General features: G+C 47.3%; 2 protein-coding genes across 2 annotated transcripts; both read left to right on the top strand.

Moving 5' to 3' along the window:
* The first annotated feature begins 1,548 nt into the window (after positions 1–1,548).
* LOC139349691 (rac GTPase-activating protein 1) lies at positions 1,549–11,849 on the top strand. The gene is made up of 16 exons (XM_070990652.1): positions 1,549–1,640; positions 2,946–3,148; positions 3,712–3,851; positions 4,078–4,156; positions 4,557–4,610; positions 4,831–4,929; positions 5,752–5,899; positions 6,263–6,387; positions 7,181–7,342; positions 7,803–7,898; positions 8,457–8,655; positions 9,043–9,148; positions 9,591–9,723; positions 9,904–10,027; positions 10,265–10,376; positions 11,559–11,849. The coding sequence occupies exons 1-16, from the start codon at positions 1,550–1,552 to the stop codon at positions 11,602–11,604; spliced, it is 1,917 nt and encodes a 638-aa protein (XP_070846753.1). The 5' UTR covers position 1,549; the 3' UTR covers positions 11,605–11,849.
* Positions 11,850–12,678: 829 nt separating this feature from the next.
* Positions 12,679–20,376, top strand: minpp1b (multiple inositol-polyphosphate phosphatase 1b). Its single transcript, XM_070991477.1, has 7 exons — positions 12,679–13,371; positions 14,575–14,760; positions 17,248–17,442; positions 17,632–17,729; positions 17,860–17,990; positions 18,085–18,218; positions 18,837–20,376. The coding sequence occupies exons 1-7, from the start codon at positions 12,951–12,953 to the stop codon at positions 19,088–19,090; spliced, it is 1,419 nt and encodes a 472-aa protein (XP_070847578.1). The 5' UTR covers positions 12,679–12,950; the 3' UTR covers positions 19,091–20,376.
* The last annotated feature ends 684 nt before the right edge of the window (positions 20,377–21,060 follow it).

The following is a 21,060-nucleotide window of genomic DNA, read 5'->3' on the forward strand; positions in this document are numbered from 1 at the left end:
GATGTAGTGAGAACGGTCAAAGAAGAGCTTCAGGGACAATCAGTCCACACTGTGGCTGTCCCAGGAACTCGAACAGTAAGTCAGAAGAGGCCGGAGCCTGTTGACCTCTGACGGTGTCGCTGGTCATCAATCACTTTCAACACTGAAGGAGTCAGAGAAAAGTCTGAAGAGACTGAAGGCCTGGCTCCGGATCATTAATAGCTCAGTCACCTCATCCAGGGTGGGAAGCGAGGGGTGAAGTGGTCCCCCAGTGTCCACAGCGCCCCCTTCTCTGAAATAGCTCAGGTGTTCCTGTCTGTCCTACAGTCTGCTGTACACGGTGTTACTGCTCTTCACCCCGTTATCCAATTCAGACCAGCTGAGGGACAGCTGAGCCTGTTTGGACAGTGATCTGCAGGAGACAAAGTCCATACAGATGGAGATACAAGATATGTCGTGTGAACATGTGAATGGGTTGAAATGCGTGTGTCTCACGCCCAATGGGTGAGGCCTGAGAGCTTTGCCAGTGAAGTCTCTCCGTGGATGGCGGCGTTGCCCTGCATGTTTGCGTCTGGGCCGTGCGCATGCGCAGTTGGCGGAGTCGCCGATCGATTACTTTCTCCTGCGACTTGACTGTGGCCTCAGTGACGTCATTTCAGCACTTTTCAAGTCGTATGAGTAAACTTGAATTCGTATCCACAGTGAAGACTTCGTAGTCGTAGAAAAATGAGTCGTATTCTCAGGACTTTTAGACTCACACTCAGATAAAAACACTCGTAACTCAAACCCAATTTCACAGACTCACGTGTGTGACAGCAGAATTTTGTGTAAAACAACTTTTATGACACACAAATTGTTAACTTTACAAATACGAAACTTTAATTATGGACACGTCTTTTAGACAGCGGTCTTACACCATACACGCTGGGCCAGCTGCACCGATGACATCACCACCAATAGGAAGAGAAGGTACCGTCACGTGGTCACACACGCACCCCAAATCAAAGCGGCCGCTGTTGAGCCGCAGCTTCACTTCAACCTGCGGTGAGTTCAGAGTTGACTGTGCATCCACTCACGCGTCCGCAGACCTGCTGAGCTTCCGTCTTTCAGCGGACGTGGTTCCGATGATTGACAGATGAAACGCGTCTCTCGCGGAGCCGCTTTAACGATTCGATCTGAGTCCCGCGGAATCCACATTGGAGTCCCGCGCCGCACCGCGAAACTCCCGCATGAGTCCAAAGAGCGTTTCAGTGTGTGCTTCGTGGATCATCACAGATGTGTGGACACAGAACGATGTTTGAATGAACGTTTCCTTCACAAAGTGTCCTGATGCAGGTTATTTCTGACACACCTGGGACTGTGTGAGGTTCACGTGCAGGGGCAAGCAGCAGCACGTGTCGCGTGCAGTGATCAGGATTCACCTAAAAGTTGAACTGAGGCCTTGAAGTTGGTCTGCTGCAGAAAGTCTGGTCGTTGTCAGATGTGAAGAAGTCTCACACAGAAGTCCCTGAACGTAACACACACACACACTGTTCCTCTGATGTTGCAGGTGGGGTCAGACACGAGCGTGATGGGGGAGTCCCGGCTCATCGTGGAGGAGCTGCTGGCTGTGTGTCTTCAGAGGATGGCTATGGAGGACAGCAGCGTCAGCACCGAGCAGGGTGAGACAGGTTCACGTCAGCACTGAGCCACAGAGCGTTTACACAGAGCTGAACTGGATCAGACACACCTGAGATCAAAGCTGCCGCTCACACGCTTCAGCTACTTCTCTACAGTTCAAGCAAATCCTGGCTGTCAGCTGTTTGAATGGTTTTCAGCAGCAGAGCACATCTGCAGTCTGTCTGCATCCATATTTTTCTTTTGCTTCTATGATATGAACTCTAATTTCTAACATGTTGTATTCTTCTGTGAACGTAACATGCAGAAGATTCAAGAACTTTCTCATTATTATGAACACACAGTGAAACTGAACTTGCGGCAACATGCATTTGTGTTTAGGACTCCTAGAAATAAAAAAGCAATAGAAGTACGAATATAAACAATACTGTGTGTACAACTGAACATTAATGAACAACCAATGAGGCTGCAGCAGCCTCAGCAGCTGTGGACTGATGGGCTGGCGGGGTTTTGAATGACGTGTGTTTGGTGTGGAAGTGTTGCACATTAACGTCTCGGTGTAGCTGCTAACCTTTGTTTGGATGCTGTCTGTGGTCTGTCTGTTAAAGTTGACCAGCAGCTCAGCCTCCACAGAAAATAAATGAGGGTGTTTCTCACCTGCCGCTGATGTAGTGGGCAGTGGGCATGATGGTGGTGGATTTAAGGCTCGTGGGGACTGTGCATAAGGACAGAGAGAGCTTGAAAGTGTATACGAACAGCTGGTCAGCACAGGTGTGGAGAACGCACCTTGTTCACCATCATGCCGAGCTCCTTTCTCTGTGTCGATGCTGCAGAAGGCCCTTACAGCTCTGAGTCTGCAGACAACCCTGACCCGGCCGGCCCTGGATGCCTCCTCCTCTACCTGTGGTTCACACGGCTGTGCTCACAAATTTACAGTGTCCTGACAAATTAGTAAAGTATCGGCCATTTTTTGGAAAATGTCTTATCATGCGGAAAAAGTGTCTTATTGAGGGTCGCTTCGCACTGCCGTCTTGCTATGACATCACCAAGTGAAAATCGGTGAATGCCAGCAACTGCTCAGTGGTTTTACCTCAGAGGTTTCAATTCAAAAAAACTCAGAGTTGGTGTTGGACAGACTCTGAGCCCGGGGCTGCTCTTTTTGTTGTGACATTCTTCCTTTTTTATGAGGCTGGTCGCAGTAGGAATACACTGAGGAACTGATGAGGACGGACAAAGTCCATCCTGAGATGTCTTCCCTCGTACTCTGTCTCAGGCTTCATCACCACAAAGGTTCCGCACAGATTCAGTTTGAGGATGTTTGTGCTGACTTTTCTGTGCTGCTCTTTCAGAGATGGTTGAAGTCGTGAAAAACTTTGAGACAGTCAGGAAGCGATGGCTTCATGCCGAGCTGGAGCTGAAGAAGTACAAGGAGCTGCTGGTCAAGTCTGACGTGGCCAAAGCTGCTCTGGAAGTCAAACTGAAGCACGCTCGAAACCAGCTGGACGTGGAGATGAAGAAACGCTACAAGATCGAAGGCGACTATCAGTACCTGGTGAGTCCCCACAGGAGGAGGAGGGGGAGGAGGGGGAGGAGGGGGAGAAAAACATGCTGAAGGAAAGGAGGCAGGAAAGGAAAACATGCCGAAGGAAAGGAGGCAGGAAAGGAAAACATGCCGAAGGAAAGGAGGCAGGAAAGTGAACTGCAGCACGTCTTTGTTCCTGTGGTGTAACGCCGGCTCGCTGTCCTTCTCTGTGGTTGACGCCAACACTTGATCCGACCCTCGAGTATTCAGTAGCCATTGCACGAGAAGTCCGTACTCGCGGCTCGGACCGCGGCCATCTTTGAACTCGGCCTTCATTTTGATCTCAACTGCTCACCTGTAAAGTTTCTTGCCTGCGTCTCGCAAAGTTATGATGCTACTGTAGTGCCAAAGTCTGTCCACAGACATACAAACGCCTGCTGAAACCCGCCTCGTGGCCTCTAGCGCCACCATGGGAACAAACCATGCATGTCTAGATTCAGGTCTGTTCAGACCGATCGCTGCGATATTGTTTGTAATGACACTGTGCGGCCTGTAGGGGACGCTGACACACTCATCACTGTCATGATTCCCAGCAAAGGCAGATGCAGCTCATGTGTGACATCCTGGTCCACGACAGTAAATCCAGCGCCTGTCTGAACGACGAACAGAAATCTCTTCTGGCTACGTTTGAACACAAAGGAGGAAATGTGACTCTGCACAGGAGCAGCAAACCGTAAGAGACCAGAGCGCCGTTTTCAGAGCTTCCTCAGGATGACAGCGTAGATTTCAGAGGTTTCTTACAGTTTAGATGGTAGTAATGAGACGAGGAGGTCAGCTGATGCTCAGTGGGATCGGCAGCAGTAACGTGATCATTACAGGCAAAGATGTTATTTTTATTATTAATATGAAAACACTGATGAAGTCGACATGTTAAAAACTTTTCCTGGTTGTTCCTTCAGGTTGTCTGTGATTGACGAGTCGTCTTTCCTGTCCGTCTGTCACTCTGACATCAGCTACGATCGGACAGACGATGACGTGGTACATCATGAACCCGAGCAGATGTCTGTCCACAGACAGCAGGACGTCCTGTAGTGAAGGACCAGTCTGATGATTTTTAATGTTTAAGTGTTAAAGCGTCCTTCACACCCTCGCACATCATTTTCTTCAAATCACCAGCCATTTTTTTCTTTGATTTCTTTCCTTCCAGCCATCTGTTGATTTCATTTTGCTTTTCTTCAAATCATCTTGTAGATATTTGAAACTTGCTGCAAATCAAAAAGCTTTACATTAAACATAAAACATTAAGACAAGCTAGAAAGTCTTTCATGAGTTTTCTTTCTTCTTAATTAAGAAAACTACCTGAAAGCACGAACTAAAGCGTCTGCTGTAGGAAACAAAGCTGTCTGTTGAAAATCAGCCGGATGTTATATTATTTCAGGATCTGGACACGACTGTGATGAAACCCCTGAGATCTCGAGCCAGAGAGAGGAGGGTAAGTGTGACGAAGAGGCTGAAACCAAACCATCTGTTGAGGCCTGAACATACACAGGAAGCTCAGCGCTTGTTACCGCGGCGACACTGCGGCAGTGTTAATCGAGTGCGCTGCAGATGGCCGTTCTCTGACAGCTAGCTTCCTTCAGCTCTGAGAGGATGGGCTCGCTCCGCCATTGGCGAGCCTCTGATGTTCTGACCCTTCTGTTGGTTCTCTGCAGCGCTCGTCGATGGGACCGGCTGTCGGCGCTCCGGTCGGGAAGCGGGGCAGAGGCAGGAACGTGTCCGCTGAGCTGCTGGAGAGAAAAACTGTGGAGAAGGTGAACGTATAACGAAGTGACCGTCAGAACATCATGAGGAATATTCAGCAAGTTTGTGGTGAATCGAGAGCATCTCTGAGATTCCCTGATGCTAATGAACATGATCCACACTGATTCCCGGGGGAAAAATGAAATTTAACATTTTGAAAGTTTCATTTTTTCTCGTCCTCATAAGCTGCCAAAAAATGGGTTTCCATCATCTCTACACAATGGTGTCGCCTCGCTGCACTGAGCGTTGCAGTTTCATCTGTGATGATGTACAGCGTGACAGAAAACATCAGTGTTTCTTCTAAAATATCATGTGATGACGTAAAAAGGACCATGAATCAGTGCTTCTTCACCACGTGAAGAAACACTGACAAACTGCAGACATTACTCAGGGCTGAGAAAGCACCTACATGTCCTTTGCATATTTTTCAGATGAAAACAAAGTCTGGCTTTTATTTTCTCTCCTTAAGAGCTGCTAAAATGCAGCAGCAGTCAGATGTCAGACCGTAAGGCCAGAAAGATTTAGATACATCATCAAACCCGTTTTTTGGCCAAAAGTTTGAGTCACGATTGGAAACAGGAAGTGAATCCAAAAAGTTTTCATCTCGTGAAGAACCATGAAGATTCGAGACATTCGTCCAATAAAGGACCAAAATCACCTGTTTCACAGGTTAGAAACGACAATGATGTTTGGACTGTTGTTTTTTTAATTACTGACCATATTTTATTCATTGTGACGTGTCTGTAACTCTCTTTAACCCTTTCCCCGGCACATGTGGAGACTCCGGTTTCTCTTGTAGAAACTCACTAACTTTGAGTCTGTGCGAAACTCAGGAGGTCGAGACGATCGTGAAGGCATCGGTGACGACCCCTGACACCGGAGGTCAGATCCACATGGTGGTGGGAATCACACAGGAGACCTCCGAAATCCCAGCCCACACCATCACTCGTGACTGTGCCGTCTCAGTCGGAGGAGGTGGAGGTAAGTTTCGGTTCACTTTGAAAACTGCTGAAGTCAAACTGCTTCTATTAGTGCTCAGTGTTTTGGGTGCTTGGTGATCATCAAACTCCGTTTGAGTGATTAGATTTTCTCTTGAAATTTCCTCAGCTCAACTCGGCTCTTTCATTTTTTTTCTTGACCACCTGCCATCTACTCGTCTTTATTTTCCAACAGAAGATGTCCAGATATCACTTCTACATGAGTGAGCAGCGCTGCTAGATTAGTGACCACTTCCTGTTCCTTCACTCAGGAGCCATGTTTAGTGTAGTAAGCCCAAATCTACCTGAACAGGTTGACTGTGTACTAACGCCTGTAAAAACCACCAGCATCACCTCTGCTCCTCAGATCAAACCTCCGTGTGGTTTCCCTGTGATGAGACCGTGGCGGAGCCCGAAACTGAAGCAAACCTTGAGGATGCTGCTGCAGTCAGAGCTGAGAAAACCATGAAGCATGTTTTTGTTTCAAAAACGGTACGAACCTGCAGAGAAACTCTTCATCATCACGCGGACTCGTTGTGAGAACTGACAAGAAACATTCGTAACTGGATTAGCAGCATTCGAAAAGCGCAGACACGAGGCCAGACCACCAACAAAGAATGAATTCAACACCAAGAGGTCAACAGAAACGCCAGATGAAGCTCCAGTCTCTACAAGGAACGAGCCAGTCTGCTCTGAGTGCAGTTTGCTGATTTTTTTTTTGCCATTTAAAAGGTGCAAAGTACCTAAAATGTCAGTGTACATGTGGAAGATGTGAGGTTACGTACTGATCAGATCGTGTAGTTACAAGTTTTTGGCTGAGACGAGTTTTAAAGATCCAATATGACGTGATATATGCATCAAATCTGTGATTAGCGATCGAGCCTGATGCAGTATGATGAACCGTGTTCAGCTGCTGAGGCGCTGACGGACGTCTCTGACTCCGTGCAGACGACTCAACGACAGTTTTAGGCTTTCAAAAAGAAAGACGCTTGATTTTTAGTCAAATCTTGAACATGGATCTCAAATGAAGCCAGATTGGTCAGTCTGTGTATTCTCAGAGTCATGTGGACACCACTGTCAAGTTTTGATGGCAGGACAGTCAGAGACGTCCTCGGTCTTCTGCGTCTGTGGTTCAGAAAGCATCACGAGCGTCCTGAAGACGAGCCCGTGCAACACAAAACTGTCTTCTGCATATAAATGGATGTCATGTAGAATGTGGCAGGAAACGGTGACTGACTGAGCTTTAACATTCAGGCCGCCGGCGTCACTCTCTGCCTCCCTGCAGGTGATCCGGCCCGAACTGTGCTCGCCATGCGGTAAGAGGATCCGCTTTGGGAAGGTGGCGATGAAGTGCAGAAACTGCCGCGTGGTCGCTCATCCAGAGTGCCAGCAGAAATTCAGTGACGGCTGCTCGGCCACCGCCGCGGCAGGAAGTTCAGCTCAGCAGGTACCTCAGATGCTGCAGATCTTATTGAGAGCAGCCATATTTCTGTTCTACTGCATCAGCAACACTGTGAGGATGTCCGTGAAGGATGAACATCACAGGAAGGAGGTGATGAACGAAACCTTCTCTCCAGGTGAAACTACAGGATGTGGTCTGCAGCAGACAGTGCTGGGGGTAACGTGGAACAAAAGTAAAAGGTTGCAGTAATGGATTACTTTCCCTGGTGGCAAAGTAATAAGATAAGATAAGACTTTATGGATCCCACACCGGGGAAACTTAGTCGTTACAGCCAGCAAGTATTACAAAGAGCAAAGACAGCAGCATGAAGAGGTCAAAACAAAAAAGTGTCCAGAATAAAAACTGTATATGAACATTTGTACAGCTTCTAAAAACAAATAGATGCCAGATGGAAAGGAAGTGAAGTCCGTCTGTGAAGGGTCTGATGTGTTAACTTCCTCTTCAGGACTCACTGGAAGCATTCGCTCCAGCAACCCATCCCAGAGTGCCTGTGCTGGTGGTGGAGTGTGTGGCTGAGATAGAGAGGAGGGGGCTGGAGGAGGTGAGCTTCTCCTCACGATCTTCAAAGCTGTGCTCTTTGCTCAGGTTGAACCAGGCTGGTTGGTTGGTACAGTCATGAGAGCAGATCTGAACTCGGCAGTCATTCTCGACCAAAACAACTTCAGCCAGACTCTTGGGGGACGTGGTCTTGGACCAGTCCCTACAAGGTGTTCTCTGCAGGTTTGAGCTAAACAGGCTCCTGTTGCCAGGTGAAGACCGTATGACATGATTGACAGACGAAACTCTCCTGTTGAGTCATTAGAAAAGATCTGGCTCTTTGATAAAGAGTCAAAAGAACAAGAAGCCCGTGCCATAAAAAGCCAAGTAGAGAAGTCGAACTATGACTCCCAGGATGCATTTCACCAATAAAACACTGGAAATTGTTTAGAATCACTCAAATGTTCAAACACACTGATTGTTGTCAATCACAGGCAGCGGTCTTAAAATGTTTTCCACAAAATTAGTTTTTTATAGAATTATATATACTCTCTGAATATATATAAATGGGCCAATGAGCAAAGAGAATGCTCTCACCTGGACTGATGTCCTGTGTCTGCAGAGGGGGCTGTACAGAGTTCCCGGGGGGGAGCGCTTGGTGAAGGAGCTCAGAAATCGATTCATCCAGGGGAAAACGCCGCTCATGCTCAGCAAAGTGCACGACGTCCACGTGCTTTGTGGTCTCCTGAAAGACTTTCTGAGAAGACTGAAGGAACCTCTGATCACCTTCAAACTGCACAGGACCTTCATGGAGGCTTCAGGTATGAAGAGTGACGCTGCTCACGTCACTCGGTCACACCCACAGTCAGAGTTTGGATCTAACCTGGACAGAGCAGGTCGATCGAGGCAGGAAGTCAGACGCTGTGGACAATCAGTCAGTTTCCAGAAATAACAGAGAGTGCAGGAAGTGTTCCACCTTGGCCTGATGGTAAACTCTGTTGTTGTTGTTGTTGTTGTTGTTTAATGTAATTGACAATAAACAGATGGAACAATAGAAAAGAGCACATGAAACTTTGTCTGGAGATGTACGTGGATATTTGTTTCCGCTGTGGAATCCGTCATTTCTCTTTGGTCTGATTCATTGAAGATGGAAAATCACAGCTTCATTTTCTCTGTGGTCGCCTGCTAACCGCCGCTGTGTGTTCTAGAGCTGGCCGATGAAGACAACGGCACTGCCATCATCTATCAGGCCATAGCAGAGCTGCCGAAGGCCAACAGAGATACTCTTGCTTTCCTCATGCTGCACCTGCACAGGTAAGAGCTGCAACTGCTCTGACATGTTCAGATAGACGAACTAAACAGAAAGGATCTGTTAGGAGCTTCTCTCTCTCTTCAACCTCAAACACTGAGAGGTCTGCGATGGTGTCTCTGTTTCCACTGCTCAGACGTGACCTCTGCTGTGCTAAAGCTAACGCAGCACTGACATACCGACATGATAACAGACGGAACATAAGAGCACAGGCACGCAAAGGCCTGCAAGACTCCAGACTGAACGAGTGTCTCTGTGGACGGACGGTCTGAGTCTCGTTACAATGAGGCATTCTGAATCTCTTTGTGGTCGTTTTATTGTCTTTCTGCATCTCTGTGATGGTTCTGGGTCTCTTTGAGGTTGTTTTAAGTCTATAACTGGAAGAAAAATCTGAAATGGTAGGTGAATTACATACTGCGTTTCTTTTCATCCTTTCTTCAATTTTAGGGTAATGAAGAGCCCTCAGTGTCAGATGGACAAGAATAATTTGGCCCGGGTGTTTGGACCAACTATAGTGGGACATGGGATGTCTGAGCCATCTCCAACAACCATCATGAGAGACACAAACACTCAGCCAAAGGTTGGCTTCTCTCTAAATGTCAGGGGATATGTGGACGTTATCTTTGTGAGGACTTTTTCAATCACATATACATTTAAATAAGACATGGTGAGTCATTGTAACCCTAAACAGTGTTTACGTGGACTGGTCACGTCCCTCTTTACCTTCAGTGGTTCACTAATTCTCTTGCACTTGTCTCAGGTTATTTGCTGCATGTTGTCTCTCCCTGAAGCCTACTGGAGACGTGTCCTTGCCATCCAGACGGATCAAATCTTGTCCTCCTCCTCCTCCTCCACTACAACCCACAGCCAGGATGGTGGACATGGTGGGTTGTATAGTGTCAGTCTTGCTGTCTCATTTGGTGCATGTGTTGCAGCTCATGACCCTCAAACGTATGTCCAAAGTTTTCTGTCTGCTGCAACATAAACCAGACTTTTGATGTGACACTCTTTCCACAGAATGAGGACTGTGGAATTTACAGTAGTTTTTTTTGTTGGGTGGGACCATTAAAGCTTCATGTCACCCAGTTTTCATTCCTGATGATGTGTTTTTATGTTTCCAGGTCGGTTGTTTAAGCCGTTGACATCTCCAGAGTTGAACAGCTACTATAAAACTCCGAGTAGAGGATCTGTGAGAGGCAGGATCAGGAACCTGGGCAACGCTCTCACCAGCACGTAAGACCACAGCAGAGCAGGTCCAACCTTCTGTCCACTACCAGCAACTCCTGTTACATTTATCAAAGACCAGTGCTCCATTGCACTATGCATAAGCTCTGCGTTAAGTTAGGCTGCAGACTCCCAGTAAACGATGCGTTAAACTAGTTAGGTTGACACTGAAGCAGCATCAATGTTTGGTTGCACCACAGAGACGTGAGCTTCATCTTATTAACAGTCTCAAAACGTCCAAACTAATCTGTTGCAGAAAATGAAGTTTTCGCCTCCTGTGGCCAGTTGGTGAACAGCACTGTTCTCACTGCAGGCTTTGTTACCATGTTATCGTCCCTGGTTGTCTTTGAACCACTTTGCTACGCGATAGCAAAGAGCCTAATGGCTAATGGCTCGTGTACTGTTACAGGAGGAGATTGTGTATTTATGTGTAATTTATGTCTACATTAAAACTACTTCAGCCGGCCTCTTGCAGTGTTAGCATCACGTGATCTCCATCCTACGTTTGACTGCGGGCAGAGCTGTTGCGGCAGTGTGCAGATGATCTGAGGTCATGAACAACTGAAGTGACTGATCCAGTAGAAACGGCTTCTGCTGGTCTGAGTCCTGCTGTCAACTGACTGGAGCTGCTGTATCAGCCAGTCAATGAAAAACTATATAAATGATGCTGAGAAACATCAAAGTTCTGTATCTTGAGTTGGCAGCAGGACCCAGTACCCCTGCCAATGAATACTGCAGGTTTTTATTTAGTCCAATCAGAAATGATGTTTATTGTCTCAGGAATGATCAGACTGAAGCTTCTCTTCATTGATCTGCTCTCTCCTGCTGGACTCAGATCAGTAAAGTTAGCTTCCCTCGCTGTAGTTTCGGTGCAAACCACAGCAAGTTAAAAAGGTTGAATATCGTAAACTCTGAGTGGCGTCATGAAGAGCTGCGAGCGTTCTCGAGAGCAGCCGCCAACCTCGACACAAACATGTGGACGAAGTTCTCTTCATCTGTGAAATGTCAAGCTGCGTCTTTCTGATTTGTGTTTCAGCAGCTAAACGGGCTCGTGTTCAGGTCTTTTGAAGGTCTGGGGCCGCTTTGCCTCATGGGTAATTCAGCCCTGATGAGTGTCAGGTGTTGGTGGTGGACTCACACTGGAGCCGCGACTCGACCCTCGTTTCTAACATTGAAATTTTCTCTCTCCAGCAGTCGAGTAGAACCAGGGAGGAGGTTCTTCACGTCTCCCAGCTGATCCACATCCACACTAAAGTACTGCACAGTAATGCTACAAACAGTGTGTACTACACATGCTACATGACCATCCTTACACCAACAGGAAGTGATGTAATATGTCAGACTGTGAGCTCTGAATGAAAAATATGAAATATGATGTGCCTGTTGTTTTAGCCTGATGTTTGACAGTCACTAGAATCTGGAAATGAAGTCGACTTTGCATTCAGAAACACTTGATGTTAGCAACTCATTCATAGTTGTACATCCTCAGCATGTGTGGGAGGCCGATCGGACTGGTTAGACTGGTCGACTGACCGTTACAGAAGCACCAATCAGAGGACAAAACAAATGAAATGCAAATCGGTCAGATGTAAATTTTAACAAAGTTGTGTCTGTGAAAAATAAAAGTACCTACATGTTCTGCTTGAAATAACTTGATGAATAAAATGTTTGACTGCAGATGGCTGTTTTTTTTCCTGACAGGAAGTGAAACCTGAAGGAGGTTTGTTACGCAGTGAGACATCACAACAATTAATCTTCATCACAAAATGTTCACGCTCTCCAGAGGACGAACATTTTATATTTTGGTGACTCCATCATCCCTCCTCCAGCACCATCATCAGGACAAAATTACATTTTCACGTCCAGGACTGATACAAACACTGAATGCCATATTCCTTAGAAACAGTTAACGAGTAGTCATCTTGTTCCTGATCCTCTTTTTTATCTCGTTGTCTCGTGCTGGACTGGACCAGTGGACCTGGTGATGTTTAGTAATGGACAGCTTTGTTCTATAGAGGCTGAATATAGAGAGATTTGTATATACAGCCTCTCTGTCTCCAGATGGAAATAAAAGTGCAGTACCTCATTTGAGCTCAGGGTGTCACTGTTGGTCTTCTGTATTTTTAGCCTGATGAATTTTTATGTATTTATAGTTTTCTAAGTTAAGTGAATTTTGAAAACAGAACAAATGAGATTTGAAGATCACCGATTGTAGTGTAGCACTTTTATTTTGAAAATAAGAGGGAAATTATTTTGTTACGGCTTTTCTTTTGGTGGACATAAAACGGAAGGAGTGTGTTTAGCGGAACTTGACGTAAGCGTTTGGTTTTCGATGCTACGCGACGTTAAACTGAGACATCACATCGGTCCTTCATCCAGTACACGCAGTACATTTACTACCTGTGTGTATTAATATCAACAATTTAATGTGGTTATTGTAGTTTTATGAAAAGCGTCGATTTAAAAACTCCGGGATTTTTTTTGGTCGTCCAGTGTGGAGCTGCACACACAGAGGTCAAAGGTCGGATGAATCCGGAACATCAACAAAGCAAACAAAGACAGCGGACGTGTTGAACCCGGTGAATGTTCCGTGACACCGTCGGCATGTTTTACCTTTTACCGCCCAGAAACACGCTGGTGGCGGCGGCTCTCAGCCTGGTCCTCAGCCGCTTGTCCTCCTCCTCTCTGTCTGTCCCAGACGTCCCGCACATCGCCACTTACTTCGGCACCAAGACCCGGTACGAGGAGGTGAACCCGCACCTGCTCCGGGACGTCCTCTCCGTGAATAAATCCGTGTTAAAACCTCCGCCCACCGAGCGGTGTTCCCCGGTCCACCTGACGGCGGTCATCAGGCACGGCAGCCGGTACCCGACCGTCAAAAACATCCGCAGGATCCAGAAACTGAGCGAGCTGGTCCGCAGAGAAGCTTCCAGAGGCTCCGCGGGCTCCTGGCTGCAGGACATCCAGAGCCGCTGGGAGAACTGGTACACTGAGGACATGGACGGTGAGCAGAGACCCGCGAGACCACTGAAATAAGACCGAATGATAAAAATTATTACTGGATAATAAAACTCTGAAGAGACTTGCGGACCTGCGCGAAATGGGACGCGTCCTCAAACAGCGAACAGAAAGATTAATACTAATAAAAGGTTAATTATCAATAGATAGATTATAACACTGAATAATACGAGCCAGAAAAATACTTAAATATGGCCCCCCCCCTTCTCTTCCTCTCTCTCTCTTCCTCTCCTCCCCCTCCTCCCCCTCCTCTCGCTCACCTCCTCCTCCTCTTCTTCTTCTTTTCCTCCTCTCTCTCTTCTTCTTCTCCTCCTCTCTCTTCCTCTCCTCCTCTTCTTCTTCTCTTCCTCCTCCCCTCTCCTCTCGCTCTCCTCCTCTTCTTCTCTTCCTCCCCTCTCGCTCTCCTCCTCCTCCTCCTCTCTCCTTCTTCTCCTCCTCCTCCTCCTTCTCCTCCTCTTCTTCGTCTCCTCCTCCCCTCTCTCTCTTCTTCTTCTCCTCCTCCTCCTTCTCATTCTCTTCTTCTCCTCCTCTCCTCTCGCTATCCTCCTCCTCCTCTCTCTCTTCTTCTTCTCCTCCTCCTCCTCCTCTTCTTCTCCTCCTCCCCTCTCCTCTCCCTGTCCTCCTCCTCCTCTTCTTCTTCTTTTCCTTCTCTCTCTTCCTCGCCTCCTCCTCTTCTTCTCCTCCTCCCCTCTCCTCTCCCTCTCCTGCTCTTCCTCTTCTTCTTCTCCTCCTCGTCCTCTTCTTCTTTTCTTCCTCTCTTCTTCTTCTCCTCCTCCTCCTCTTCTTCTTTTCCTCCTTTCTCTTCCTTGCCTCCTCCTCCTCTTCTTCTGCTCCTCTTCCTCTACTCCTCCTCTTCTTCTCCTCCTCCTCTTCCTCTCCTCCTCCTCTTCTTCTCCTCCTCCCCTTCTTCTCCTTCTCCTCCTCCTCCTCCTCTTCTTCTTTTCCTCCTCCTCTCTCTTCCTCTCCTCCTCCTCCTTCTTTTCTTTTCCTCCTCCTCTTCTTCTTTTCCTCCTCTCCCTCTCCTGCTCCTCCTCTCCTTCTTCTTCTCCTCCTCCCCTCTCCTCTCCCTCTCCTGCTCCTCCTCTCCTTCTTCTCCTCCTCCTCCCCTCTTCTTCTCCTCCTCTCTCTTCCTCTCCTCTTCTTCTTTTCCTCCTCTCTCTTCTTCTTCTCCTCCTCTCCCTCTCCTCAGGTCAGCTGGTGATGAAGGGCAGGGATGACCTCCGTCAGCTGGCTCAGCGTCTGTCCGCCTTGTTCCCGTCGCTCCTGTCAGAGGAGAACATGAGGAGGATCAGTCTGAGGAGCAGTTCAAAGCATCGCTGTGTGAGCAGCGTGGAGGCCTTTCAGGACGGTCTGCAGCAGGTGTGGAGGCGCTCAGGTGAGACCACGTCATCGTCCGTGAGTCAAACCACACGTCTCATTGATCATCAGGTGTCAGTGGAGGCCATTGATCCTCTGTCGATGTGTGTGATCATGCTTTTGGTTCGTTTTGGACACTAATTTCCTGAGACTGAGAGACGAGAGCATCATGAGTCACTAGAGTTGAAATTTTGATACCGTCACACTTTCCCCGCGTTTTCCCGGTATACGGTATTACCGTGACTAATTCAAAATCACTTTGCAGGGCAGCGTGACGTGCGCGCCGTTCAGACGGTCATTGCTCACTCTGAGCAGCACCAGTCCGAACTTTTAGCAAACCAGAATGACGGAGAGCTCAGTTCAAAGCCTCCACCAAGCATCGGCACCCACACGAAACATAGTTCATACCCCACGAAATATGAGCAATATGTGTAATTATATGTGCGTGCAACGAAAGCACGAAAACAGCACACGTCAAAGGAACTGCATCTGCTGATTTCACCACTTCACGCAGACCTCAAAAGCTCGGTATCATATGAAAGCAGAGAGTCTGATGATGAAGATGTCTGCCTCCTCACTGTGTGACGGAAACTGGGCGAGCTAGCAGCCAAAGAGGAGCAGAAACACCTTTGCTGAGTCGTACAGTACGTCTTACCTTTGCTGTTTTGAGGTCAGAAGTTACATTCAGCCTGAAAACACGCTGCTAATGTCTCCTCCTATGACTCTGCGTTAGTTTGACATCAATCACGAAGGTCCTGCCTGTTTCCATAAAGAGGAGGGGGTTTCTAGAGTGGGGGGAGCGCTCTTCATGCAGTAACCTATCTCTGGCTTACTTCCTGCTGGATCCTCATTGGTGTTTCTATGGTGAATGTGGGCGGGTCGCTGAGCTGTTGACCGGCGTAACCACAGTTAGTTTCAGCGCTGCGTCTCATGAAGGAGCAGAGCGCTCGAGTAAAAATTCAACCAGATACATTGAACGGAGTGGACTTCATTTTTCCTATGACGATGCTGCAGTCATGAGACGCAGAATTGTTGGTTTCTCTGTAGATAAAGAGTTTGGTCTGTAGCAGCTCTATATGGAAAGTGTCCTGAGACAACTTCTGTTGTGATTTGGCGCTATACAAATAAAATTGAATTGAAATTGAATTGAATTGATGTTAGACCTCTACAGACCTGTACACAGCATTTTAATGACGGAATGAGACTGATGCCGCAGGATACCTTATTACCGGATTACCGCCCAACCCTATCAGTCAGTCAGTCAATCAATCAGTCAGTCAGTCAGTCAGTCAGTCAGTCAGTCAGTCAGTCAGTCGGTCGATCAGTCAGTCGATCAATCAGTCAGTCAGTCAGTCAGTCAGTCAGTCGGTCAGTCGATCAGTCAGTCGATCAATCAGTCAGTCAGTCAATCAATCAGTCAGTCAATCAATCAGTCAGTCAGTCAGTCAGTCAGTCGATCAATCAGTCAGTCAGTCAATCAATCAGTCAGTCAGTCAGTCAATCAATCAGTCAGTCAGTCGATCGATCAATCAGTCAGTCAGTCAGTCAGTCGATCAGTCAGTCGATCAATCAGTCAGTCAGTCAATCAATCAGTCAGTCAGTCAGTCAGTCTATCAATCAGTCAGTCAGTCGAAAAGTCAGTCAGTCAGTTGATCGATCAGTCAGTCGATCAATCAGTCAGTCGATCGATCAGTCAGTCGATCAATCAGTCGATCGATCAGTCAGTTGATCGATCAGTCAGTCGATCGATCAGTCGATCGATCAGTCAGTTGATCGATCAGTCAGTCGATCGATCAGTCGATCGATCAGTCAGTTGATCGATCAGTCAGTCGATCGATCAGTCAGTTGATCGATCAGTCAGTTGATCGATCAGTCGATCAATCAGTCAGTCAGTTGATCGATCAGTCGATCAGTCAGTCGATCGATCAGTCAGTCGATCGATCAGTCAGTCGATCGATCAGTCAGTCGATCGATCAGTCAGTCAGTCAGTTGATGGATCAGTCGATCAGTCAGTTGATCGATCAGTCAGTCAGTCAGTCAGTCGATCAATCAGTCAGTTGAAAGATGATCGATCATGAATGAATCTGTTGAATTTCTCAAGCTTTTGAGTCATCATCAGTGATGTATTGATCCCAACAATCAATAAGTGATCGGTCGCAATCACATTTCATACTAAAATTCCATCAGTCCAAATAGAATTTAAAGTAGATCTCAACAACAACAACGTCAACAACAACAGCAACATGTTTCTGTTGTAAATCTTCATCGTAAAGTTTAAAGTCACCTGAATGAAAATCATCTCTGAGCCAATCAGCTGTGAGCTCCCATTGTGGCGCATTACTGATGTCAGTGTGACATCACAGCAAATCAGGAGCGAATTGGACACAATTCTACCCAGCATGCATTGTGCTCACTTCCACCTACCCGTCAAAGGTTACTCCTCCTCTGGAGGTAACAGAACGGCATTGTGGGAAGTGAGGGAGGAGTAACACCTGTCTCTGTGCAGAGGTGCAGTACCGCCACCAGGTGGACGATGAGCTCATGCGCTTCTTTGAGCGTTGCCGTGGTTACGTGGAGGGTGTGGAGAAGAACCGCACGGCGCTGCTGGAGGTGGAGAAGTTCAAACACGGCGAGGAGATGGAGGGAGTGAGGAGGAGGATGGCAGAGAGACTGGGCCTTCCTCATCAGCGGCTGACACCGGGTCAGAGACACACACACACAGATACACTCAGTCAGTGTGTGAACATGGCGTGTGACGTGACGCGTGGCGGGATGTGACATGTCGTGTGATGTGACGTGTGGTGTGGTGTGTGATGTGAAGGAACCTCGAGAACCAGCTGCATCGATGTGGACGTTTTAAATGAAGATTGTCCCCCTGTGTCTCCTGTAGATCTGGTCGAAGCAGCATTCTTTTTGTGTTCATACGAACTGTCAATCAAATCTGTTCACTCTCCGTGGTGCTTCCTGTTTGATGAGAACGACGCAAAGGTACAGACACACACAATGCGTACACAAATACACATATGTACACACATCTTACTGCAGATACAACGTGTTTGATGTTGAATTGTGTGTCTCAGAGTACACGTCTGTAGTATTCTAGCTGCCATCTCTGCAGGTGTTGGAGTACAAGTCAGACCTGAAGCAGTACTGGAAGCGCTCTCATGGTCATGTGATCAGCAGTCTGTCCAGCTGTCCTCTCTTCCATCATGTGTTCAGGACGCTGGACCGAGCAGGACGTCCCCGCAGGTCAGTCAGGTTGTCTGCATTCCTACGAGCAGCAGTGATGTTTCACAGTTATCCTGAATATCACTGATAATCAGCGACCGCTGGCGTCCATCAGGTCCACGGAGGCGTCCCCCGAGCCGGCCTCCATCCTGGTGGGTCATGCCGAGACGCTCCTCCCCCTCCTCTCGCTGCTGGGGCTCTACAAGGATGAGACTCCACCCACTTCCAACAACTACCACACACAGCACGGTACGAAGCCCCACCTCCACCTGACGTCCAATCAGAGACGAGACTGACGTCAAATCAGCAACGTGGCTGCTCACACAAACGCACTGATTCATTGATGCAGAGACCAATGCCATGACACATGCTAACATGCTAACAGCGACATGAAGGCTGTTGATGACAGAAAAATTAATTCATGAACCCACGAGGAAGCGAGACCCTCACCTGTCGTAGCTGCTGATATTTTATTTACACACCTGTTTTTTCACCGGTCTGTGTTTACATTCAAAGTTAGCTATTAGTAATTCCTGCTATCAAATCACTCAGCGAATCACTGCGATCCTGACGGAAACTTCAAAACTTGATGGTTCTCAGGTGTGACGAGTCGTTTCCGGTTCGTCAGAGATAACGAGGAGGACCTTTTGGACTTGAATTCACCTCCTGCAGTGTCCCTGCCTCTCCTTTGCCTCTCTGGTGCCTTCCTGAGGAGGCTTTAGTCTCTGTCTTCAGACCAGGTCCTGTACGTCTACAGGGGTCAGATTTAATTAGCCAGGAGCTGGGACTCGGTGATCTGGACTCTGTTCACTTCCTGTTACTTAAAGACTGAACATTAATGATGTCTCTGTCCGTCCTGCCCCACAGGTAGAAGTTTCCGGACCAGTCTCATTGTGCCGTACGCCGCCAACCTGCTGTTCGTCCTGTATGACTGCCAGCGAGGCCCGCGGCTGCAGCTGCTCATCAACGAGTCTCCGGTTCGATTCCCGGGACTGGAGGCAGAGGATGCGCCGCTGTACCGGGACGTGCGGGCCACGTACCGCCACCTGCTGGACGGCTGCGACTTCCACAGCGAGTGTGAGGGAAGACCCGGAGGACGCGGACCAAACACCGAACTCTGAGAAGAAACCGTCTCTCTCCAGACTTGGTTTCCTCAGGACGGGCCGGCGGCGAGTTGTCTCGGCTTCCCGTCCAGCGCTCGACGACTCATCGCCGCCACGAGCCTGCTTATCGCAGACGTCCGATGAGGGGTGGCGAGATGTGAAACATCAGAGCTTCAGAAAGTTGTTTCATTCATGAGTTTAATGTTTGAATGTGTGATGAGGACGAGTTTTGATTTCACGTGTTCAGTTTGAAGAACATAAAACGACTTCATGGAACCATTTCATGATTTATTCAAAGTCTTTATTTGAAAGCGTTTTCACGCTTCCTGTCTTAACGGCACCAGGGTTCCTTTTCATTTTGGGACATTGTTTGAAAAAAACATTGTTTTTTTTCATCATTTCTTGAGAAGCTTTATTATTTGAAAACCAGGAGAAACTTCGCGTCACAGCAGGATGGAAGATTCTCACTATGCTCATATTTAAAAACCTCCTGTTTTCTTCTTGTTGGGTTTGATTTTGGCGAACTGACCCTTTAATCTCCCGTGAATCAGACTCAGTGAAGAAAACGACTGTTTTTACTTCATTCTGACTCGATTCTCTTCAGGATTAAAGCTGCTTTATCTTCTTCATTTATTCTGTTTTATGATCATTTTCAGTTCTTGTTGATTTGGGATTCAGTGACTCTCTGCAGTTCCACTAATGGCCACCAGATGCTGCTGTCAATCAAACTCTGACTATTGAAGTGAAGTAAAAAGCTCAGACTTCATCAGATTCTGAGCTTCTTCACGTTCAGTGAAGAAGAGGCGAAGTGCAAATTTAAACTAAATTGAAATCTGAGGCCATGGACTTGTCTCATGGAGACGTCTTTTTTTTTTTTTTTTCATTTCTGTGCACCTTTGAAAGATCAGCCGACGTGTTATTTGGCTGTAAAGGTGACCAACGCACAGAAGACGAAGTCTCGGCCAAGATATCCGTCATCCAGATATCTGCCGGAGACACGTCGGTCGTTGCCCCCAGAGGTTAACTCGTTGGCGGAGAACAGACTTTCACAATAAGAGTCCTGTGAAGAGAATGGCTCTGGTTGGACTGCAGAGACCTGATTTTGTTTGGGGTCTTCGTGGTCTTTATTTTTGTACTGTTGTTGATTTCTGTTCATCAGGTTCACGCTTAAAACAGTGGTTCAACTTTCTTCACTTCCTGAGTCGCCCGTGTTCAGGTCGGCGTCGGCTCGCTGACTTCCTGTTAGCGCAGAACGATGGAAGCCAAAGTTTTCTTTGAAAAGCTTTAATAAACGTAAAAGAGCACAAAGTGTTTCCTGTCATTGTTTTTGTGTTACGAAAGAATAGAACAGAATTATAAAACGGAAAGGTGAAATCCGGCAATCTGATTGGCTGTTAACTGTGATATAATGAACGTATACCACAGCATATCACTCCGCTTCAGGGAAGCAACAATGTTCCCATGACAACGGGCCGTATTATCATTAGCTAGATTAGATTAGAAAATCCTGCACTGTGCGTCAATGAGTAATTAGGAGTCAAATAGCAGAGCGCCACGGACACCCCCACGTTTAATGACAGCGACTACTATAGGCTGATCTGTCACTGTCTGACTGAACAGCCTCACGGAAATGATATTTTACAATTCTTCACATTATTTACTAACGAAATTCGTTAAGGCAAGTAATTTGGTGCTTTTAAAGTCATGATATTCAGATGCCGCTATTAAAAAAACTCTCATGTCGCTCGCATGTTTACGTTACGGGGCTGATTGTCAGAGAAACAACAATGTATCCATGACAACAAACTGTTACAGCAGGTAAGAGAAAGTTGCTTTGGTGTTTTGAGAACATTAACAAATGACTAAATTAGTTGAATTCACATGTTGAAGGTTAACTTTCACCTCCTCAGTGTTAACAACGGCAGAGTTGATTGAGCAGTGAAGGCGAGGAATAGACGACAAGCAGAGCTAACGTACGGACAGGTGGG

This window comes from Chaetodon trifascialis, chromosome 21, assembly GCF_039877785.1.
Source record: "Chaetodon trifascialis isolate fChaTrf1 chromosome 21, fChaTrf1.hap1, whole genome shotgun sequence".
NCBI lineage: Eukaryota > Metazoa > Chordata > Actinopteri > Chaetodontiformes > Chaetodontidae > Chaetodon > Chaetodon trifascialis.

Bases quoted from the DNA above. Each gene is read 5' to 3' on its own strand.
- LOC139349691 (XM_070990652.1), top strand. From the start codon at position 1,550: ATGGGGGAGTCCCGGCTCATCGTGGAGGAGCTGCTGGCTGTGTGTCTT. The intron at 4,611-4,830 runs GTAAGTGTGACG...GGTTCTCTGCAG, and splicing joins CTCGAGCCAGAGAGAGGAGG to CGCTCGTCGATGGGACCGGC. The intron at 8,656-9,042 runs GTATGAAGAGTG...TGTGTGTTCTAG, and splicing joins GACCTTCATGGAGGCTTCAG to AGCTGGCCGATGAAGACAAC.
- minpp1b (XM_070991477.1), top strand. From the start codon at position 12,951: ATGTTCCGTGACACCGTCGGCATGTTTTACCTTTTACCGCCCAGAAAC. The intron at 13,372-14,574 runs GTGAGCAGAGAC...CCCTCTCCTCAG, and splicing joins GTACACTGAGGACATGGACG to GTCAGCTGGTGATGAAGGGC. The intron at 18,219-18,836 runs GTACGAAGCCCC...CCTGCCCCACAG, and splicing joins CAACTACCACACACAGCACG to GTAGAAGTTTCCGGACCAGT.